General features: G+C 40.0%; 3 protein-coding genes across 4 annotated transcripts; 2 read left to right on the forward strand and 1 right to left on the reverse strand.

The window, feature by feature from the left end:
• Window positions 1-1,773: 1,773 nt before the first annotated feature.
• On the forward strand, window positions 1,774-4,361 carry trmt61b (tRNA methyltransferase 61B). 2 transcript variants are annotated; one of them, XM_028395635.1, is made up of 8 exons: window positions 1,774-1,885; window positions 1,969-2,776; window positions 2,905-3,007; window positions 3,231-3,421; window positions 3,560-3,651; window positions 3,802-4,001; window positions 4,097-4,186; window positions 4,260-4,361. In XM_028395635.1, the coding sequence occupies exons 2-8, from the start codon at window positions 2,021-2,023 to the stop codon at window positions 4,292-4,294; spliced, it is 1,467 nt and encodes a 488-aa protein (XP_028251436.1). In that variant the 5' UTR covers window positions 1,774-1,885; window positions 1,969-2,020; the 3' UTR covers window positions 4,295-4,361. The 2 variants fall into 2 exon arrangements, with proteins under 2 accessions (XP_028251436.1, XP_028251437.1); XM_028395636.1 differs by having other exon boundaries at window positions 4,100-4,186.
• Window positions 4,362-4,798: 437 nt separating this feature from the next.
• Window positions 4,799-6,999, reverse strand: spdya (speedy/RINGO cell cycle regulator family member A). The gene is made up of 7 exons (XM_028395963.1): window positions 6,931-6,999; window positions 6,156-6,405; window positions 6,009-6,067; window positions 5,856-5,941; window positions 5,605-5,776; window positions 5,080-5,437; window positions 4,799-4,947 (listed from the first exon to the last, which is right to left on the reverse strand). Exons 2-7 carry the CDS (start codon window positions 6,358-6,360, stop codon window positions 4,886-4,888), a joined length of 942 nt encoding a protein of 313 aa, XP_028251764.1. The 5' UTR covers window positions 6,361-6,405; window positions 6,931-6,999; the 3' UTR covers window positions 4,799-4,885.
• A 1,312-nt stretch (window positions 7,000-8,311) lies between these two features.
• On the forward strand, window positions 8,312-12,148 carry pcare1 (photoreceptor cilium actin regulator 1). Its single transcript, XM_028396293.1, has 2 exons — window positions 8,312-11,646; window positions 12,025-12,148. The coding sequence occupies exons 1-2, from the start codon at window positions 8,312-8,314 to the stop codon at window positions 12,146-12,148; spliced, it is 3,459 nt and encodes a 1,152-aa protein (XP_028252094.1).
• Window positions 12,149-23,798: the final 11,650 nt, after the last annotated feature.

The raw sequence follows: 23,798 nt of genomic DNA on the forward strand, positions 1-23,798 counted from the left end.
ATTACCATCCACTCCCGCATGTGCAGGCATTCAGAAAAACCCCACTGACACTCCAGCCTTCTCAATTCTATTCTATAGTATTAACGTTACTAGTAATTCAATAATAACATTTGGCCGGGCTCCCAGACTACCCTTCTCCAACACTTCTAGCACCGAAGCTGAATCAGAACATATAACAGCTCTTGTTGGCAGGACCTTCTCCACCCATTTTAAAGCCTAGATAACAGCAGTCAGCTACAATATCATACTGTGGTATGTAAAAAGCAAAGCCAGCTGCACCACTCTTTGGGTCCTTAGCTCCATCAGTGTAAATCTGAAGAAACCCATTCCAACTAGTTTCTAGTCTGTGTCTCACCATGCTATTATAACCAGAGTTTTGATCAGTTTTAATGTTTTCCACAATGTTAAAATCAACTTCTGGAGTGGGCAGGAGCCATGGTGGTACAACTGGCCAGAGGATCCGAGGAGCCACCCCCCTCTCCAATCCCAGCCTCTTCATTTCTTTCCTAAAAACAAAGCTCTCTTTTTTTATTCGTGTCGCTCCCCACTCCCAGGTATCATCCATCATTGATTTTGTTGGGTGTTTTCCTTCATAACCTTTCAATTTAACTATATATTGCATTGCAAGTCTGTCCCTCCTCAAGAATAAAGGTGTTTCACCCATCTCAACAAGTAAGGCTGGGATTAGGGTAGTACGGAGAGCCCCACAGCACACTCTCAGGGCTTTTGCCTGGACGCAGATTTAGCTGTAGTTCCAAAACCTAAACAGCCATAGTTAAGTCTTGATCTAATCATTGCTCTGTAAATCATAATTTGGGTGTCTCTGCCAGCTCCCCAAGCGCAGGGACCGCGTAACATTAATAACTTTTCCACACTTATTACACATTTTCAATCTGTTTTTTTCCAGGTAAGTTTTTCATCAAAATACGCACCTAGAAATTTAAACTCTTTAACCCTTTCCAGCACTTGTCCATATATTTTTAACCCCTCACATTTCACTTATTTGTTACTAAACACAACATTTTGATTTATCCACAGACATCTTAAAACCCTACTTCCCGCCCCAAACAACTATCCTGTTTAGAGCTTCCTGGATCTGTCGAGTAATTACTTTAACATTTCTGCCTCTTTTCCAGATTGCACTGTCATCAGAAAATAAAGTCCAAATCCAGACCCAACATCCTTAAATATAGCATTAATCATAATATTGAATACATTTGGAATTATCACACTCCCTTGAGGAGTGCCATTAACAATAACTACACTCTCTGAAAAGCAGCTTTCAACCCTGACTTGTATTTTCCTATCTTGTAAGAAGTTCTTAATCCATACTAGCATGCGTCCCTTTATCCAGCTTCATATTCATGCCACCTTCAGGTCCCCTCGTAATATATAAAGCTATCACACAACAAGTACGTACGAACAGACGGAGACGCATTTACTCTACAATTAACTTGATCGTCGTGCCGCTTTACGATTTAGTTTACAAGAATTTGTAAATTACAGAATTTGTAAGCATTTATTTGTGCATTTTTTTAGGATTTCTCATTGGGCTGTGAATGTTCGCTCTGATCTCCTATGTTTGAGCACGGCAACGATGTATTACTGTTCATGAACGCATCAAAACAAATGAATTCCCTTCCTGTTTGTAGAATATAATGTCAGATTTTTCTTTCTTTGTTATTTGTTTTTAAAAGAGGATTATTTATAACGACATCGTCCTCTTCTGGTCAACTTAAATTACTACCCTTGTCGCTTAATTGTGACGTTATCCACGTGTGCTTGTCGATTGGTTTTCCTCGCTCCAGCATGGCAGCCTCCTTGGCTCTGTAAACAGCCAGAGTTAAAGACACACGAAGACGGTCTAAGTATCAATTGATAAACTGTAAGTACAGTTTTTATATTTACCCCTAAAACGTACGCTAAGTTACTAATTCCTCCAATTTAAACCTTGTTTACATTTTCTAGGTTTTCAGCGTTACCTATCCTCTTCAGCTACATTATGTTATGACCGTAAGCAATGGCTGTGCATATGCCCTTCGGACGTCTTTTTCTGCGCAGACTGGTGACAGTTTACACAACCAATGAAAAACACAATGGACACAAATATATACCGGTTAAACTGACTAAAAGAAGAGACACAAGGACGTTTTCAGCTGCTTGTGTTAAATATAATGAGAATGGAGGGGACAATTCAGACTCAGTAAGTCTGAAACTGACATCCAGCAAGCAAGCATTTCTGTCCAGAAGAAGGCAGCCCCTGTCCCCACTAGAGAGGATCAGCAGGCTGTTGCCCCAGGACACCCTGAGCCCAGAGGTGATGCAGCTGAGAGAGCAAAACCAGTCAGATGATCACATCCATGTGCCTGTCACACTCAGCACACATGGGGAAGATGGACACCAGGTAGCCACTGATGAGGAAGACCCAGAAAGCCACAGTGTCCTTGATGCAGCAGAGGACCTAAACACTTTATCCTTGCAACTTGAGGAAAAGCCAGTATCCCACGTTCTACCTGGGGAGAGCATGCTCGCCTTTGGAGATCTGCTCATTGCAGAGTACCGCAAGAAGCGGGTGGAGTTCAAGAAAATGTTCCAGCTTGAGACAGAGGGTTGTCTGCAGAGCAGCTGGGGGATCATCCCTCATAAAGTCATCGCTGGGCAGCCCGCAGGTCAGTTTCTTAAGACAAGCAGGGGGGTTCCCCTCTTCATACGTCGGGCCAGTTTGGAGGATTATGTGCTGTATATGAAGAGGGGCCCTACAATCGCCTACCCAAAGGTAAGATTAAGATTAAGAAACCTTTATTAGTCCCACAATGGGGAAATTGCAAGGTACTGTAGCCTATTTGTGTGTGCACCACAGTGTAAAGGTCATTACAGATACTGTGTTTCCTTTTTTTTCCTAAGGATGCAAACATTATGTTAATGATGATGGATGTGACAGAGGGAGATTGCGTGTTGGAGTCAGGCTCCGGGTCAGGGGCCCTGTCATTGTTCTTGTCCAGAGCAGGTCTGGACTACACTCAGTCTTACTTGATCAGCATTATCAATGTTATTCTGAGCTGTAAAATAAATCTGTATCTTTATTTGTTACGTTATTACTTTTAAGTAAAAACATTTATCTGATTTATCTGTATCTTATCTAAACATTATCTGATGTCAGGCTCATGTGAGCAGAATTATGTGCAAAAAACAACATATTTTAGCAACTCACAAAATACAATTTTTTGCAGTTGGCTCTAAGGGCACTGTGCTAAGTGTGGAAGTAAGAGAAGATCACTACAGGAGAGCGATGTTGAATTATAAGCGCTGGAGGACGTCATGGAGCGTGCGACGAGGGGAGGAGTGGCCCGACAATGTCCAGTTTCACAACGCTAACCTCTGCACTGCCTCTTCGCTCCTCGCTGGTCAGGGATTTAATGCGGTCAGTAGTTCAAACATGCCAACACAAATGGAAATAGAGATAGTATCTGTCCTAATGACACTGCAACACTACATAAACAGAAGTGCAATGAGATTTTATGGCCTCAGATCATTCATTAATTGACTGTTTCTATTGCAGGTTGCTCTTGACATGGTGAGCCCTCAGCTGGCTTTGCCAACGGTGGTTCCACATCTGCATTCTGGAGCTGTATGTGCTGTGTACCTTGCAAAGTGCGTAGCTCTGCAATTTCACTGTTCAAACCAATTAATTCTGATAATTTTAAACATTTATTAAAATTGATGGACAACATGTCAACTTGTTAAGAATGGATAGACTGATCTCTTCTAGTTCCCTAACAACCTGACTCCTATGTAACACAGTATAACACAGGTTATAGATCTGCTGGAGGGTATTAGATGTTCAGCACTTCCTTTGCTATGCGAACGCATCATAGAAGTTCCAATCCGGGACTGGGTGGTGGCTCCCTCACTGCAGAAAAATGGGCAGTTCAGCACCAGAAAAGCACCAATCCCTGATACAGACTGGAGGCAAGATGAGACATCAGATGAGAATGACAGAGGTGAGTTAAAGGGAGAGGTCCACAAGTTACTCCAGCTGGCTGCTCTGCATTCTAGTATTTCTGAGCATTAATGTGAAATGTTGTCACCATTCCAGAAGACTTGACCACAGAGGAAAACCCTGACCCAGCTTTTGGGAGTATTCCTTACATTGCCCGGCCTTCTTGTGAACAAACCAGTCACACAGGTAACTTCCACTCCCAGTAAACACTTCTGTATAATTAGAATTGTTCCTTAATGTTCGTTAATTCCTTTTTCAGCATTTCTTGTGAAACTAAGGAAGTGTTTGCTGTAGCTGTCCTGCCTGTGAAGAACCCACAACTGATTGTGTTGAAGAATAAATTATAAAAACAAAGTTCAAATACATTTTGGTTTTATTGAAACATCTTTCCTTTACTAGTTAATGTATAAATACCAGATGATAAATTATATTAGTGCATTAAGAGACACTGTTTCTGTACACGGTAGCGTAATGTACACACTAATATGAACAATTATTCATTGCCTGTGTGTAAAGACCAATGTGTTCAAGTTAAGGCAGAGCTGGATCATCAAGTAAAACTAAAACACACCCAGTAGAACTAATGTAAGACAGCTGAGGATATTCATGAGAAGATGAACACATTTACTGGATAAACCATTTCAACATTTGAGGTAACTTAAATGTACATATACTTTAAATAAATAATGTTTTTGTTGGTTAAGCACATCTTTACAGTAACAGTCTTTTGGCACATGAACAAAATTGCAGTAGAGTATGTTAGAAATCAGATCTTTACTTCAGGGTAAAATGCTGGTAAATTCAGGAAGAGAGGCATTAGTATACAGAACTGCCCGGCTGGTATAAAGAGAAAAAAGTTGTAAAACTGCTGAAGGGCGAGATGCTCTACACCTCATTGACCCACTCCATGAAGAGGCCGTGTGTGGACCTACAGGTACAATCTTCTCCTGATAAAGAAAAAAAAGCAACTATAGTTGTGCCAAATCCTGTCAATCCTAAGTGTGAGAGTATAAATAATATGTGTAAAAATATATATATGATACTATGTAGACTGTTGCATAAGAATGAGGGATACCCACTTGGAGGCTGCTCAGGACAGAGACAGAATGAATCACAAGCCTGGCTTTTAGTCTTCCGCGCCTTCTTCTGAGAAGCCACTGTCCTGGGAGGGGTGAACTCCAAGCTTAAAGCAGAGGTGAATGGACATGGATCGGCCTTGTCTGCAGGCTGCTCAGATGACCCTCTGGAGGTAGAAGAAGAGACTGGATTGTGATGTAACCTGCTGCCACGGTGACAGAGAAAACAGGAGACCGGTGAGGCAGAGGGCCCGCGGAGAACAAGTTTGTGATCTTGGCTAGTGTACTGCCGCAGGGCACCACTGTGGTGACTGGACCGCTGTCGCTGCCACACAAAGTGAGAGGACTCAATGGCCATCACCTAGAGGACAGAAACAAAAATGTCACTGTAAAAAAAAAAAAAAAATCACACACAGCTCAGATATAACGTTTGGCATGTAACTATAGCATAAAAATGCACAGTGCAGCGAAAACAAGACAGAGAAACAACTTTTGTCAGTCTCCTTGGGCAATTATATTTGTGTGTACCTCTTCACAGCAGCTCCTGCTGACAGCAGCTCTGTACTCCATGCGAACCCACAGCTTGTCTCGCTCCTTGACGAAGCAGGGTAAGCGCTCCACCCATTTGTTACCCAGAGCCCATGGAAAAATGTTATACTTAATCTCCTCCTCGTCTTCCTCCATGGTATTTGCAAGATATCTAGAGATGGAGAACAAGGTTCAGGATTAAAATATGATCAGCAGTGACTCAAAACTTTCCATCACATTTCTAAACTTACAGTGCAATGAAAAAATTCTCTCTGGTGTATTCAGCAATACTGAAGCAGGCCCTTTTGAAGTACACAAAGGTCATCGCTAGAAGGTACTGATGAAATGAAGGACAAAGATCAGATCAGGGTAGACTTCATGAAACCTTTATGTTTACACTTTACCTTGTCTGTAGTTTTATAGCAACAGTCCATCTTCAGGAAGTCTTGAATCAGCTCATCATCTATAACCAAACAAAACTGTTATACACGTGAGCCCCCCTAATGTCAAAACTGGTGTAAAATATGCTTTGAGTTAGGCCATTTATTCACCAAACATCCTGAAGTACATGGCCATTTCCTGTCTTCTGATGACCGTATGAGGCCTAGTTATTTTTTCACAACACGAGCCTTGCTTTATCTTTCGAACTGGTCTCTCAGCATCTAGACCATTGTTTTTGTCAAGGCACCGATGTCTTCTGATGTGGGACGCATTTTTGCGTTTGACATGTAGAGTGACAGAGGGTGGAGTCTTCATCACGCTCCAGGTTGGACCAGGTGTAGTGAAGAGGCCTCTGGTGTGCTGGAAGTGGAGGAGAGATAATATAGACTAGGCCCTAAGTTTGTTAATCAATCATTGTTTGATTAATCAATTGACAATAACAACAGATCTTTTGAGCCTTTTTCCTCCTATGTCTCACTGGTGACGTTTATGACACTTATGCTTGAATGTGTAATCTTAATTTCCCTCATATTGTTACAAAATTGAGCTAAATGTTGAGTTTAACCTACCTGTCCACTCAAGCTAGCTAACAGGAGGAAGCTAATGTTAGATTAAAACATATTTAATAGTGTGTTTTTCCTGAACTAACGCTGGTTGAGCACACTTCAAATTTAAGGTGGGATTAATAACATTAGCAACTTAAGTTCAAGTCTTAACAAATTTGGGTAGCTAGCTAGAAAACCCACCAACAACTGACCGATTTCCTTTCAATTTAAAGAGGCTTCTGTTAGCTGAGGCAGTGCTAAAAGATCAACTAAATATTGTTAACTAAAAACTGTCAGGTTTGTAAAGATAAAACAGAGATAAAAAGCTGTCGGTACACACCACGAACCAAACCGGCTGTCGACCTCGGACCGAGAACGCGCTTCAGAATCCGCGCCGATATCTCAGCTGTGCACCTGCACACGGGGGCGCGCGAACAAGGGCGCTTTTTATGGGGGAAGAAAGTATCGTTAAATTAAATCAAACGGGATGTACCCAAAGCGCTGTTTAAAAAAACGGCGTCATAATTAAAACGCCTCGCAAAACAATGTCTTAATAGTCGAGAACATCGACTTGTATTTCTTTTTTATTTCTTTAGGCCTATCCATTTTATCGCGTTTTATGATCCTTTTGGCTCGCCATAGTTTTTCTTCTTCGCCCCCTGTAATGACGTTAATGAAGTTAAGTGCAAACTAAAGATTAAAAACTGATATACATTCTGATTACATTACATTAATGACAAAACAGTTAAGCTAAGATAAAAAAAACGTTCATAACAAAAACAGTACGATTTAGAAGTGTAGGTCTATTTAGCCACATTATACAACATTATTTTTACTTGAGGTTTTCTTCCACATTGTTTTCAAAAAACAATTACACTCAACAGAACAGTCTACTTCAGAGAAGCAAAGAGAGTTCAAGTTATTTTAAACCTCCCTCAATCATCCAGTGAACAGAGGATGGAAATAGCAGTTCAAAGGAAGTTTACCAAATCACCAAAAATAACTCATAGGCTTATAGGAAGTGGATACAATTAAACATTTGTTTAAAACAAGTAATGAAAACCTTCCAGGAGCAGCCTATCCATCAACATACAGTGACATAATTTAAATCACTCTATGCTACTGCATATGATAAAATACTTGATCAGGTGTAATGCAGATGAGAATAAAACACAGTCAACTTAAATATAATAAACTATTTGTTGTTCTTGCTTTATGCTATGAAGCTCAATAGACAGATATTGTTTTGCAAGCTATAAAAAGCCACCTGCGGCCAGCCCTCATTACCCAAATGAGCTTACCATCTCACAAGTAGGTGAGTTTTATACGCTTTAACGTGACATATGTGCAGGCTGAGGAGTTCACTGAAAGCCCTGCTAATCCTCTCAGCTGCTTGTCCTTTGTAAAGTACAGAAGGATGCATTTCAGAGCACGCAACAAGGAAAACTGAATAAACATGACCACCAGCCTGCGGATTTATTATGTATATCTGTGACAAGTGGATGCAATTTGTAAAATGGATTTATTGATGTTTTGTTTTGGCAGCCTCATTGCAGAAAGGGATTGTATCCGACTCAACGACCTCAGCCATCTGAAAATGACAGATACAGCAGGTGGCTAAGGACCTTGTCTTGTTTTTTCATCACTCGCTGCACCCTGTTCATGGCTGTGGTGTTCACTACGAAGAATTAAAAATCAGTTTGTATTGGAAATCATCAAAAATGGGCTGCTCACCTTCCAAAGGTAACAATTTTGGCACTCTGGGTAGCATGAGGAAAGGAAGAATGCTACCACCTGCACCTCAAGAGAGCCCCAGAGATTCCCAGGCTGAAGGAGGAGAGAATTATAATTCAACTGAACACACAAATGGGGACACCAAGGAGAAGAAAGCAGCTGGGCAAACCCAGGTATTTCAGAAAGAGACAAACATGACACCACAAAAAAAGAAACCTGTGAATGAGCAAGTAAACACGGAATTAATGAACATGGATAAAGCTGGGAATCAAGGGACGGACAACAATGCAGTGCCACAGAAAAAAGAGAAGAACACTGAAAAGCAGGATTTAGCAGAGAAAAAGCTGGGCAGGAAACCAAAGAAAAATACCAAAGGTGTAAAGAATCTTAAAAAGAAAGACAAGGACAAAGACAAACTACAAGCTGAGCAGAAAGTGGATTTTCCAGAACCACTGGTAAAGGCTCACCAGGCTGCTTATGCTTTTTTGAATCCTAGCATAAACAAATATGATATTCTACTTGGACTTTTAGAACAAGCAACCCAGACTCAAGTTTCTGTGCAGCCAATGGTTGCCTTCATGGCTTTACGGTATGAGGAGATCATCCAGGGACTGGAGGAGATGGCAGAAGAGGGAGACAGGGTTTTAAAAGAAAATGGAGAACATCTCGCTTGGCCCAGTCAAATGAAAAATCTCTCCTCCACTACATCTCTAAAGTCTGGCTCTAGTAATACTGAGCCTCCACCGGATTTGTTGCAGCAGTTGCTTCAGTATACCACGCAGAGAATGCGAAATGTGTGCCAGACTGTCGGTGGACTTGGGGACTCTGCTTTGGAGGAGGCAGTGGAGTACTTTGCCTCAGTCTCAGAGATTTTAGAGGAGAAACTGAAAGTCAAACGTGCAGCAGAGGCTAGGTTACTGCAACTCTTATCTCGTTTTGAAATGGCTTCCCTCCGCAAACCTGGACCAGAAGATTCTGCTCTCTTTAGTGAGGACAGTGGAATTGGTGCAGAGAGTGAATCTCTTGCTGGATCTGAAAGACGTCATAGACGAGAGAGTTGTGAATCCACTGGAACAAACAGAACTACTCCGGTCAGTCCGATGGGGTATACTTCCATGAATGTTATGCAAGGAGGAGTGTTAAAACAAAAGCGCCTAAGTCAGATAAGTGTTTCGCTTTCCTCACTAGATTCTTTATGTACCATAATGGATAATGACCAAAGAGACTCATTGCTAGGATCAGTGTCCTTAGATGATGGAGAGGATGGGGACAATGACGATGAGACGGTGGACAGAGATTTAGGGAATGTGCAAGAAGCGTTTAGAAAACGATCCAATTCTTCACCTCTCGCGCCTGGACAACATCCACGCCGCCTTCCTCCAAAACGGATAGAAAATCCTCAAAATGTGGAAATGACTCTCAAAATGAAAAATGCTATTAGTGGACGGATTCAGTTTGTCTCATCACAGAACAGCGGTGGTGCCAAAACAAAGGTCGTGGGTAGCCCAAAAACCAGCAGACGTGAGTGGACAGATGAGGAGGTGCAATCTCCAAGGAGGCCTCAAACAGCAGCACCTGTTCGGAAGGCAACTGTGAAAAAGACCTCAGTGACTAAAGAGCGACGCTCCCAGTCAGCAGATTCCCTGCGGAGCAAAGGCGAAGATCCTACTCTGCTTGAATTAGAAAGGACGCAAAAAGATTTAAACCAGAGGTTGCAGAGGATAAATAAAAGCAAAACAGGAGGAAACCCAAGGACTGCTTCAATTCGACAAACTCAAGGAACCTCACCGGCACGATCTCCAGCAGTAAATCGTAAACAGCCTTTATTAGAGAAGAACAGTAATACCCTTCCACCCAAAGACAAACCCCGCCTTACAAAGAACAATAATAAAAAACAGGAAGAACCCACTACTGAGGAAGAGGATAAACAAAATGACAAAAAAACCTCCAAGGGTCCTGTAAAGGCCACCCCACCACCCAGCCCTCCAATGTCACCACGACCATCTTCTGGCCTTTACAGAGGCAGGAATTCAGTTAAAAAACTGATTGATACATTCAGTCAAGGAATAGAGGACCATGAAAGCCCTAAAGTTCTGGGGCCTCTCAAAGGTGTGCGGAAGTGTGGTGTTCCAGTGTTACCTGGACTAGGAAATGTAGAAGCCGTGCTTAGTGCTGGGATAACCAGTTGTAGGCCTGATACCACTTCATCTGAGAAAACGTATGATTTAGATCTGGATAGCCTTCCTCCACCTCCACTGGAAGTATTAATGGACAATTCCTTTGAAAGTGCTCAAAGTCTTTCAGGTGGAACAGCAGTAGATGGGAATATAAAAGTAGGAAGATCACCTGTGTTGAAAAGGGCTGGAGTATCACAACGCCTGAGAGCCTCAGTTCAATCGATGGTGACTGTGCTGCCAAGTAAAGGTGGTTTGCCACAAGCTTCAAAGGTTATTCCTCTTGCTAGTGCTGATCAACAAGACAGTGTCAGCCAACCAGGTGATCAAACAGACTCAGGAATGGAAAAGGATTCCTTATACCAGCAAGCCAGAAAGATCATTCACCTAAAAGACTCTTCAGACTCTCAGTCAGAAATGTCATCAGTAGGTTATGCCAAGCAAGTAGAATCAACAGAAGATGGTGGAAACCTTTCAGTGCCTACATCTAACACCACCTATTTTACAGTGCCTCCTTCTTCAGCAGCCTCCAGTCAACCACCTGCCACACATCCTGTGTCAAGAGGGCGAATGCTACCTTCCACACCTTCTACGCCAAACAGCTTACATCGCAGACTTCCTAGTCCCCTCAATTTCAAAAAGCAACCTCCTTCACCATCTTCAACTAACCCCCCTGTCAACAAGGCCCCTCCTACACCACCTAGTCATAGAAGACTCCCCAGCCCACCTGTTGCAAAACAAAGCAATTTGAACTCAAACCCTGCCTCCTCATACCCATTCAAAGCACCATCTCCACCGGCCTCACCAAAAATACAAAGGTGGTCAAGGGAGAACAGCAGTGAAGACTCCTCTAGTGCTCGGACAGTCAGTAATGCACGTTCAGTGTTCTGTCCTATGTCTCCATCCATGTTCGAAGCCCAGCCTTTTTCAACTCCTCAACCCCCCCAAGCATGGACCTCTAGCAGAGTCTCTTTTCTCGCACGTACCTGGGGAGGTCGTGGAAGGTTTCCTGTATCTGTCCAAGGACCTCGACCCTTTATTCGACGTAGCCATTCAGACCGAAGGCCAAGTTTAAGTCTGCCACCTCAATCACAAGGCATTTCAGTGGCTGAGACCTGTGGAAGTGAGCCAGCAATATGTTCACAAGGGTAAGATTTTACCATTCTTAACATTTATCAATGTTGTCGTCCCTACTCTTTGTGATATTTACTTTCATAGGGTATGGTATAGAAAATATTAGTAATGTTTAAATATCATATACATGTATATGATATAAGTATATATATAAGTATATGAATTCTGCTGTCTTCTCTGCTGCTTACTTCTTTCATGCTGTTTTTGCCGAGTAAAAAAGGCACTTGTTCCTAAGTGTTTTCTTTACTCTAAGATAGTTTACTTTACATGATTTGTTCCAGGGTAACTGAGTGCACTTTGTTACTTCAGATGCTACACATAGTAATACACTCGATCCCACCTGGACCACTTCCCTAATTGCTTGTGACACCATTCTCCATTTGTTCCTATAGGCTTGATAATGAACCAACCAGGGAGGATGAATTGTGGGGTAGCCAATCAGACCTTAGAGCTACTTCACGCTCTGCGTCACACCCGGACCTCTGTGTTGTTGGACAGGCCTTGTTCAGGGACTGAAGGGGCTAACGCAGGGCCAGTAGGATTACGGATTAGAAGGGCTTGGCAAGGATTTAAGGTGATGGTGTTTATTCCACTGAGAAGAGAGGAAGCACTAATTTTACTCCGCAACAAACAACAACCCACAACATCTATATTTAAGTGTGGTTCAATTCCTATGTGTTGGAGTTTATTTATATGTGTGTATTGTTGCATTCATATGTGCAGTCTCAGTGGTTAAACACACTCTTAAGTTTCATTGTTTACATTACATAATTTGCTCCTCTGGCTTTAGTGGGACATTATAGATTGACAAGCAAACTAATCACTAATTAGCAGTTAATTTGGCAACAAATATGTATAATGTGCTTGGTTTTAATATTAGCCTTTTATAGACTGTGTCATTAATATTTGAATTACTGGGTTGGTGCCTCAGTGGTTGAAAGTAAATGTATCATTTTTTTAAGACAGAGATATATAATATTTGTAATGACAAACTGGCCACAAACCTTCACATTTGGTTTGTTTAAAAATGTGTGTGACAGTTGTGACAACTTATGTCCAATCTTATTGATTATTCATTAATGAATCATATTAAATTAAAATATTTATCTTCTTCTGTCATTGCATGCTGACTGCAAGCTAAAATCGAAATAATCTCATTTAGCACTGAAAGTATTTTTTATTCAGTTATTTTTATGAATTGTTTTTTACTATTTATTAATAAAAACACACAATGTTTCCATCCATCCCAACTTTGTCTATAATTATTCCTAAGGAATGAATTTCCACAATGCTTCATCAAAACTGCTGTAGCGTACACATATTTCTAAATCTTTTAGATTTACAGGTGAAAACATATTTATTTTACCTTCCAAGGTCTTTCGCTTTCACTTAACTAATACAACTCTCTTCAGCACTAAGCTGGACTAATCTGGTTGGTGGATTACACCCTATCTGTTCTCCTGTTCAGTGTAAGGCCACATGTAGCCTGCAATGCTAAATGTTATCCACCAGAGGAGTGTCTTACCCCAACAATCTGTTGCCCACCAGCCCTCTGCAGTCACATGAGGGCTGGTTAGGACACAAACACACAGATGGAATGCAAATGAAGATCAGCATAGTCTCAATTTGTTTGTTTTTCCCTAGATTAGGAGTTAGCAGTAAATTCTCCAATGTGTCAGACAGTACACTGAATGAAACAGAAGCAGAGGAAGCAGAATTTTCAAATGTAGTAAATATAAGGATGACACAGAGGAATATGATAAATCTGCTAGTCCTCGCCTGAGGGACATGAATACAAAACTGTGGATTATACCCAAGGAATTACACAGGATGAAACAATCTTCATGTTGATTAAAGAATGTTAACATAAGGATAGTGCATGTGCATATTAATAATGGTGTTGGCCATATTCTCACACTCTACCACTTTATATTCTCACAGAAAGTCAGGCTCAGCTTTTAGATTCATATCAATCTGCATAATCTGCAAGATTTAATTTTAATTGCTGTAAACATCCATCAGAATCATGTATAATTTGTGAATATTCATACAAAGAGCATGTTTATTTTCAAAAGCCACATTTCTTTCTGTATTTCCTATCATCAGATGTTTCTTACATAGTTTCCCTGCAGTGTCATGACAGAAGCACCTGAGGGCTTTTTATTTGTTGCTTATTGTAAACAAAACCTAATGCAAGAATTTGCATAATTTAAACCTCTATAAAGTTATTATTTTACAAAATGACTGGGTTTAGTTGTGTGTAAATTACACCAATTTTTTCAACAAAGACACATAAAATTGCAAAAGGATGAGTCAAGTAACTGTTTTTCACACTTTTAAGAGAAGTGTCACTAGTGTCTGTCTCAGCGGTGTATTTACTGATGATTAGCAGCCTATTATTACATGTCAAAGTAAATGTGCAACACTTCTGTTCAAAATAGTTTCCAGGCTTTAAGCAATCAAAGGATCCATTGTATGACACTCCACAAAACCAGTCATTGTTGTGCTCGCTCCTCACTGTATAGAATTAGCACCGGGAGAGGTTGTGTTAGTTAGTTGTTTCAATTATCACTGATTGACCCGCTGAATGGACGTGTGATTTAATTCCTGCACCCTTTTGAAATCAGCAAGTTCAAAGAGTTAGTGTTATAATGAAGTGAAACAGAGACTTCCAGGCCTGCTGCGAAAGACATGAAAGTTCTATCCTCCTCCAGGTCATGCAATGTTGTTCACATGAAGATTGAGGCAATTTTTATGCCAAAGTGTTCAATCATTGGACATTTTTGATGTAAGTGGAGTCATGGGTCACCTGTTAAGATGTATAGAGCAACAACAGAAAGGGCTTTTTTGCAGAAGAGATCCTCACAATGAGTGCAAACACAGCCATGAAACTGAGATGTGTCAGTCACAATGTTACATAAAAGTCAGGAAACCCTTTTTGTTAATTTACTATAAAGCTTCCGTAACGTGGCTTACTGGGCTTGTTGTTGTACTATCCCCTTGATAATACTGGCATAAGTAATTAAGACACATTTAGTGTCTGCGTGGAGACATTTGTCAACATAACCTGTGTTTAACAGTTAATGAATGAATAACTAGTGACACAACACTGCAGAGATCACATTTTATGCTGTCTAATGATACATAATATATGATGATATACAATCACAAAGTAGGGTTTAAGTTTAGCATACAGCCTTGCTGTTTATGTTTCTAATGAATTTTTATTACTAATAACTCTAATAAATATTTACATTTGTAATTCATAATCTTGTTAAATATATACCATTTACAAACCTATAAAAAATGTACATAAATTACAACTGTTGTGAACATTTACCATAAATATTAAACTAATTATACCACACACAGCTATAGGGAATGTCAGGAATGTCAATTTTAATATGACTAAAAAATCTTAGTAGGACGATATATTTCTGCCAAATTTTTTAATGGAATACAGATAGTACTGTATGATACAATAAGAATAATAATGCTATACCCAACCTTTTACATGTAAATGGAAGATTAATCATATACACATTAAAATATACCATGTTATTTAGATTTTATTTGCAGCAACTTGCACATAGAAATACAATTAAAGAAATGATATGTTGTTTTGATTATAAAACCAGACTAAAAGGCTAAAACTAGCACCTAAAAGTTCAACAGTTTTTATCTTCTCGTGGGCAGTGACAGAGAGTGGCTGTTAAACACACTCTGCCAGTACACCTGGTGTTTTATAGATCTGAAAATAAGTGCGTGGGCACCTTCTTTCCGCTGAGAAAAACCAGGTATAGAGGGTACCTTTTCTCTCTGAGGCTGGTATGTAGAAAAGTTAATGATGCAATTACTATCACATCTCCTTCCAATACAGAAAAACATAGAATGTTTCAAGTTAAGCATCAGAGGTTAATGATGAGTTAAAAAAAATCTGTTAATGTTGTTCATTGTTTTGGTGTATTTCTCTGTTAATGAGATGGAGCTAAAGAGATATTTACTGAGTGAGTGCCTCTCATAATTACTCCACATAGTTATTGCATGTTTGCACAGCCTGACAGGAGGGGAAATCAACATTTGTCTTACTATCCAGGTTTTCAGTGGATGTCATTGTTCCAGCGATGATATTTGTTGTCTGGATCTGTCATTGGTTCACACAGAACTGCACCCACACTGGCAATACCAATAGAGGACAGACACATAACTAGACACACACAGGAAAAACACATTAATGTCATAAAGCAGAAAATTAAGTCTAATCATTGTCAAACTAAAGTGTAATGTAAGTAAGTTATGTACAATAAGCAAGCTGTTTGGTGGTTAAGTGCCTTCTGGCTAACATGCTGGAAGACGATCTATGAATGCAAATGGCCAATAGTGTGTGATTTTACAGTTGGTTTATTTGATGCATCACAGCCAACAACCCATAAAACCTAAACAACAAAATCAGCATAACTTCAAAATGTCAAAAACTAAGTAAGTAAAATACCATTAATAATATAACTCATAACTTCCAATGAGGTATGTTACAGAAACAGCCATAATTAATGATTTATTAATTGATTTATTCTCAGCGGATTTCGCTTTTGCCTTAATACACAGCTGGACACAACAACGCAACAAGTCCAGCCACCCATCCATTTTTTTCAACCTGTACTCCAGGGCTGAAACCCCTGTGCGACAGAACATGTTGTCAGCCTATCACGAGGCTAACATAGAGAGACAAACAAGCAGTCACGCTCACACTCACCCCTACAGCCAATTTAGATCCCCCAGTTAACCTTTGGTATGTGGGAGGAAGCCGGAGTGCCTTGAGAAAACCCATGCAGCCGAGGAGAGTACGTGCAAACTGCACACAGAAAGGCCCCATCCAGCTTCCAACCAGAAAGAATCTTCTTGCTGTGAGAAAGGCATGTGTGCCACCCTAAAGGCAACAAGTGTATCTAAAATTTCCATTTTAATATTGTTACAGTCAATCCTCCACTACATCCTCCAAGATAACACCAGCAAACCATACTATCTCTATCTCAAACTCTCTCCGTCTTGCTGTGCTGGCCACAGAATCCATTCATTACACAAAAACCAAGACCAAAGCAAATACATAAGTCCAGTGTCTCTCTTATTGCATTTACACAGCCTGGCTCCTCCGGCTGGCTTACAGTTACAGAACTCTTCGGTCCAGCAGGGTTGAGGAAAAAAACATGACCCACCAGCTGCCATGGATGCTTCTTATCAGGCCCTGTGCGTGCCCAGTGCTGGTCGGGACATGGCAGCTCCCTGATAATACTATCTGATAACCGTCTGTGTCAAATGGCCTTAACCTGAAGGTGAGCTCCAGCTGGGCTACACCAACGCAGATGCATAGATGTAGAAAACATGGTCTAATGGGAAGCATGAGCGTGACAAGCATGCAGAGATTTTTGGCAAGAGACATCTCATCTGCATGCCTGGATCACGGCCTACTACTGTATATCATAGCTCAGATTAGATTAATAATACGCTATTTTATACATGAAATGTATTTATTTATTTTTTGGTTGTTTCCAGAGAGGCCTCTGGAAGACCATCTGGTCGACACACAGTAGAACTGCCATGTATTTGGATCATCCTACTGTACATGTCAGTGTTAAAGTATCTGAGGTATTTTGAGGTTACTTAATTATGATTATACAATACATTAACTTAACTTAATTCAAAAACAGTATGGAAGTAGCATACTTCATCTGATCTGTCTCATCACAAAAAAGGTTGTTATTCACTCTTGTCAGAGGCAGAATTTGAAATAGGCAGATGTAAAATATCTTTTTTGTCTGTCTGCTGAGGACTCTTAGTCTCCTATCCACAAAGTTGTTCATTTTGTCATTTACTGACTGAATACAGATGTTTTTTCTTTCAGACAGACTTTTCCAAAGTAGAAAAGGAGCTTAGGCAGCAGGATAAGAAGAAATACATTAGAAACGACTACTCTCAAAATAGTTTAGACTGGATACTATCATCCAGTCTGTATTTATAGTCAGAAGGAACAGGTTGTTGTGTAGCCACATGAATACAAAATCATTTTGTGAAATGGTTGCCTAAGTCAGGAGCATCAGTGCTAACACACAGAAATGTAATGCACTTAATGAGGTTACATGGAGATGAAACAACATGATGAACCCTGTAATTAAAGTCAGTCTGCAAAGCATGTTTGAGAAGTTTTTTTTTAAAAAGCCTATAAGAAAGCAATACATTATATATTCACATGCCATATGCTAATAGAATCTCAAGAGGTATCTTCATGTTACTTGCACATAGCACTGTCTTTCATCTGCTGCTGTACGTCAGCCATTGTGTTATCTTCATGCCCTCAGGCTCTGGCACTTTTTCCTCTCCTAACAATGTTGCTCACACCGAGTCTCTGGATGTTAATTTTTGCTGATTGCTTGCTTGGAAACATTTGAACTGGATACCCCATGTGTTGATATTTATGTAAATTAATGTAATTAATTCATTAGACTTCTGCAAGTGTCAGGTATCAAAGAAGGATGAGAGCTTTAGAGACAAATGAAACAGATTACTGAGGGTTTATCTGACTTTTTAAAGAGAATAGATGCAAATTGAAATGTTTTATTCTGTAGCTGGCTTTAGAGTAGTTCAGTTCACACAGATTAAGTTTTGCGTTTAAATACTGGCCATCAGCAGACTTTTAGGTGTTTAGGTACTGGTCTTACTCTTCAATAATGACTTCACACTAGTCATAATTCCCACATAGGTGTGATGCTTCCATCCTGCAGGACCTCTGTTGATGGACCTCTAGTGAAACACACATGACAAATGTTAGTCACATGACTCCTTATTGGGAGTTGGGGGGGGGGGGGGGGTGGCTAGACATGTTCTGAAAAAAAGCTGTTAAGCCAGCTTCCTCAATTCAAACTCTTAGACAAAGACATTAAACCTACTCCCTAAATGCATGTTTGCAAGATGTGAGATGTTATCTGTGGAAGCCTGTACGGATTTATAACTTCAAATGAAATGGCTTCAGCAGTATGGCTGTTGCATTGTGCATCACACTAGCCTTGAAGCATGCCCAATTCCTTCATGTGTAGGTGTCCCTTTCATAGAGATTATGTGATAAAGGTTCCAAAACAATAAATGTGCAAAAAATATGACATGATGTTTCTTAGAATTAATTGATAAATTAAATAAATTCTCAATTTAAACAATCTTAGTTGAACTATGCGGTTTCTTCAATAATTGTGTGAAGCTTGCCAACCTTTCAGTTATGACCTACTTCCAGTATATGGTCTGTGTCATAACAACAAACCTTTTTTATTAAATGCAATTAAACATATTATGCTGTAATAAAAACACACATTAGCAGCCTGATTGTTATCTACTGCATTTGTATAGGTTACATAAAACATCTCATGTAATTAAACTGCATTGAATGTTCATCATCTCCTCCTTGTTTGCGAACCAGTCATGTGCAAGAATTGCTTGCTGTGCTCTGATATGTGCTGCATAAGCACGCTGATTTAAGCCTTGGGAAACACATACAAGAGAAAGCAAGGCTATGCACATTCAGCAGAGGCAAGTGTAAACGCACACACACACACTACACACTACATTGTGCCTAAAAAAATTATATTGTTATTGAATATGTGACCTGTTTTTTTTAACACAGGTTTGTTGTTACAGTTCCCAATGAAAACCTGCTATGCACTGAGTTGCTGTTGAATTTCACAGATCATTTGCATATAGATAGCACAATCAAAGATCTGCACCGATGTGAGAGTTTTGAATTTTTAGATTGCTTAAGTGTGGAAGTGATGATTGGATGAAAACTGATGATTAACAGGAACACGTTCAATCAGTTGCCTGTGTGATAATGAGCAATAATGAAAATAAATACCAGAGACAGGAAAGGGAAGGACAAACAGGTCAGTGTCATCGCATTCAGGCTGAACAAAGAACCAACTTATAGGGAACTGATCCTGAAGCTTAAAGATGCCCTAACATCCTTTAAGACAAATTGTGTTTATGTTGTATAGGCTGAGTATTAGCCTATGAGCGTGTGCATACATGCTTGGGCTTTGTTCATTGCATGAAGGCTGGAGTCCCTGCACAGTGCAGGCATGCGCTGCATCTTAATAATACCATTAACATTCACGGTCTGTAAACTCTGCTGGACTGAGAATACAAGCAAACTAAGAGCTGGTAAATTCAGTTCAAACTCAGTTTTACTTTCATGTGTCTGTCACAATCTTTGTAGCTACTGTTATATTGTTAATGGAAAGGAAGGAGAGACTCTGCTTTGGACTACAGAGAAGGATTATCTTTATGTCTTGGCATCATCATGCAGGAAAACAAGTGTAGGACTTCTCCTGTGCACCAGGTGGCAGTGTTAGCAAAGGCATTCCTGGTATGGTGCATTACACTTATTTAAGGTTGGTAATTATTTCCAAGAAACTATTATTTCCTTTTTTGTTTGTGTTTTGCTGTAATTATTGGGGTATTCCATGCAGACATGCTATACACAAACTACATTCATTCTGGAAATGTAACAGCCTCCTGTGTTCACACACTATGAAGATGAGAAACCCATCTGTGGGTGGAGAGGAGAAGATGAGCATTTCTTGAACCTGGAGAATCATTACAGCCTTTAGTGAAGAGCACAAATTGAGTTTGCGATCAGCTACAAATGTAGTTGATGGTAACTCTGCGGCTTCTCCGGCACAGTTTTGCGGGAGCCTTTGTGAAAGGTCAGGCAAGCAGCTGTGACATTGTTCTATACTCACCAAATGTCACGATGTCCCAGGGGTTGATGAGACCAACAGGAAACCTTATCTGGTGGGATACCGCCACTTACTGGTGGAGGGCCGAGCGAGGGTCACTGGTGGTGGAGCACAAGATAACAGGTGTTGGAGTGGTAAGAACTAAATGTGACCTCAAGTTTAATTTAAACTATAATTGCATAGGAAAAACTAAACTCCAATGTGCTGCAGCTTTGGACATATTGGTGGACACCCTTTGATTGGGTAATTGCTATGTCAGCACCTGACAAACATTTGCACATTTTCTAGTAAATACATGCAACAAAGCAGCAACATTCATTCACATACAGTATATGCTACAGTGCATGTGGAACAGAAGATTAGAAAAAGACATATTTATCCTTGACTAGCTTGTGGTGAAATAGGGATACTGAAACTACATCTCAATACAAAACTGGGGCCAGTTTTATCAAACTAAAATATTCCTATTGTCCATATTCATACAATTTGGGTATTGCACAGTCAGATAAATGCTAAAACGATTTTTTACACAGCTATAGAGTCTAAAGTCTGATTAGATTTTGTTCAGACATTATCTTTTTGTAAAGGGTTATTCCAGAAGAACTGCTGCAGTTTAAAAAAAAATCTTTGGTTTGAATAGGGAGTTTTAATGGACTCTGGTGTACATCCATATTACATTAGTGAATTCCACATATCCTACCACCCTGCTGTTTCCTTTTTCAGCTCTTCATCCTTGCAGTAGCTCTTGACCCTTTGTGCTTCTCTTGCTTCCTCTCTCATGTAGTGCCCCTATTAAAACAATGTTCTGGTACATGACTTCACCTCTCCCTGCTCTGTGCATTCCCACAGCTCATTGGTAATGTGAGTATTACTCACAGTACAAATGAGTATTACTCACAGTAGTACTCAGGTTTGTATTGGAGCTGTGTCTGCATGACAGCATAGGTAAAGCAGAAACAGAAATGTCTACACAGGAAATTAGAAAGTAATAATTCTCTGGTGATGCACTAACAGATCTTCATTTATTTTGTCTTCTTCAATAAGCCTGTCTTCAGTCTGAAGCAATTTCTCAAACTGTAGCTGCAACGATCTCCTCTACCCTCTGGGCATTTAATTAACACAAAGCATTTGGGAGGTGCACGGCATTTCATTGTCATGTGTCCCCTCTGTGTGATATTAATGGAGATGGCTGCAAGGCAAGCACAGCTTTGAGTCGCTTTAACTGCTTTCTGTAAATTCTGAAGGTAAACACAGTCTTAAACAATAGTCTCCATCAGTCCCTGGATGAACCCAACCTATCCTAGAACATCTCACACTATTTTTAATGATGCAGTATTTTACTTATACCCTGAAACTTGCCTGTTCTATTTCTGTTCTTCCTCGTAATCTGGCTCAATACATCTCCTTGGAAAAACGGCATATTTTGTCCATAATGCATCCGCCAGATATGACACATGGTGGCATTTATGCAACATATGATATTATGTAACGTTTACATTAATGGAACATATTATTGTATTGACATGGGACTGATTCAGCCGCAAACGTCCAAGGAGGTAGATTAAAGATGATGGGGGTACATGTAACGTGGCAGACTTTCACTCAGGAGTCCCCAAGACATCACAAACTGTTTTGTTTTCACCTGGAGTTAACTTTTCATTTTTCAATCACGGCTGGATTTAGCATTAAAAACTTTGTTATGTTAGGTATTAAAACAGGGCAAGGGGTTAGGTAAATAACCTCAACACAGACAGCTTCAGGGAGGACAGGGTGTCTGGCTGTTTAGCTGGTAATGGCTTTGCTATATTTTACAGTTAATTGTTAATATTGTCATAATACCAGCTGGTATTTGACAGACAGCGTACAAGCGAATGTATCGGAGGATTGCCATTTAAATGTAGCTGGCTGCTGTGGATACAAACAAGGGAGATGGAAGCAGCTGTTAAATATAATAAAGGCATATTTGCACTCGTATTAATTTTCAACGTGTTTGTCACTACAATTATCTTTTCTTGCTAGTAATCCGACCTGTTACAATGAAAATACGAGTGTGAAAATCAACATACATTGAGGTTTCAGAAGGTCATATTTGATGTCAAATTCCTCTTCAAAATACACCAATCCTCCTCAATATGAGAAAAAAACTATTTATTTTACTTATAATCTCAGTATGTGTGAATATAAAATGCACCATCTCTTTTCATGCACCAAAACATTTTGCTTCTATCCCAGAGTTATTCATATGCCCCCACCGCCTTCAAACATAGCCACTGACTTGACAGAAACTTTTAATGAGAATTGACTTACTGTTCTGTACCTCGAAGCATCGGTGCTTCCATATTGCACCTTGACCACCCTCCATGGAATAGTTTTTCTTCTCTCTATTTTTCATCAATCATTTTGGCAACATTGCCATTTCCCTGCAGCGTGATACTTGCTGGGAAAATGGCCTTTTTCATGGTTCTACATATTCAAGAATAAAACCTGGAACAGCTCACTCCTGTTAGCTAGAAAATATAGTTGAACAACATCCATTAGCAGATGGATACTGATGAGTATTTTTACCATACAGCTAATTAATCAAATTGCGATATTTAAGCAACTTAAAATATTGAGTTACCGCTGTGCGATAATAGTATTATCATTGTGTGCATCACAATGCATTGATACTGAAATTACATGAATGGAATTAACACATTTCTTCACCTTCCAAAAACAGATGTTTCCTATGTTAAAATGGTCCTCCATTGAACACAGTTCTGCTCATTAGCATGCGCTTCCCGTGCCCTGTGATCCACCTGTAATCACTCGGTTTGAGACAGTCTCTCTTGATACTATCTCCTTTCTACAAATTAGTACTTGCCACTAAAACCAACATCCTGGCTATACTACGTTCTCAGTTCCAAGCTCATTATGGGGTTCCTTTTCAACAGTTAGTGACCTCAGCCCATTAATGGAGCAAAGATTAAAACCCTGCTCATCCTTGTTTCCCAAATCCTTAACAACCACAGGCTCATTTCAAATCTCCTTCATCCTTAAAGACCTGGAAGATACTCACTTAATGGTTGATCTATCCGGGCAAGAAGACGGTCTTCCATATGCACAGAGTGTGTGTGGCACATGTTCTATTCCGTTGATGGCTAAAGGTGACAATTAATTCTGCAGTTACATAATGGAGTTGTTTCAAACTTTAGGTAATGTTTCATTGTCTCATTTCTGAGTTGCAAAAGAATTGAAAAGCAGCCATGGAAGTCATGGACTCTTACCATTTTCCTCGACATGTCCTCAGCTCTACAACTGCTGCCACAAAAGCAGGAATAACAGAGGGTGGCATAGCCTTCCCCCTGGCACAGCTCTGTGGAATAAACAAACTCTAAGTTTTGAAGCTC

Source organism: Parambassis ranga, chromosome 22, assembly GCF_900634625.1.
Source record: "Parambassis ranga chromosome 22, fParRan2.1, whole genome shotgun sequence".
In the NCBI taxonomy this organism is placed as follows: Eukaryota; Metazoa; Chordata; class Actinopteri; family Ambassidae; genus Parambassis; species Parambassis ranga.

What these genes read in the sequence shown, in the direction of transcription:
- trmt61b (XM_028395635.1), top strand. Translation starts at nt 2,021, where the DNA reads ATGGCTGTGCATATGCCCTTCGGACGTCTTTTTCTGCGCAGACTGGTG. An exon ending in TGTGCTGTGTACCTTGCAAA is followed by an intron (nt 3,652 to 3,801) that starts GTGCGTAGCTCT and finishes TATGTAACACAG; the next exon opens with TATAACACAGGTTATAGATC. An exon ending in TGAACAAACCAGTCACACAG is followed by an intron (nt 4,187 to 4,259) that starts GTAACTTCCACT and finishes TTCCTTTTTCAG; the next exon opens with CATTTCTTGTGAAACTAAGG.
- spdya (XM_028395963.1), bottom strand. Translation starts at nt 6,360, where the DNA reads ATGAAGACTCCACCCTCTGTCACTCTACATGTCAAACGCAAAAATGCG. An exon ending in GCTATAAAACTACAGACAAG is followed by an intron (nt 5,942 to 6,008) that starts GTAAAGTGTAAA and finishes TCATTTCATCAG; the next exon opens with TACCTTCTAGCGATGACCTT. An exon ending in CTGTCCTGAGCAGCCTCCAA is followed by an intron (nt 4,948 to 5,079) that starts GTGGGTATCCCT and finishes TTTCTTTATCAG; the next exon opens with GAGAAGATTGTACCTGTAGG.
- pcare1 (XM_028396293.1), top strand. Translation starts at nt 8,312, where the DNA reads ATGGGCTGCTCACCTTCCAAAGGTAACAATTTTGGCACTCTGGGTAGC. An exon ending in CCAGCAATATGTTCACAAGG is followed by an intron (nt 11,647 to 12,024) that starts GTAAGATTTTAC and finishes TTGTTCCTATAG; the next exon opens with GCTTGATAATGAACCAACCA.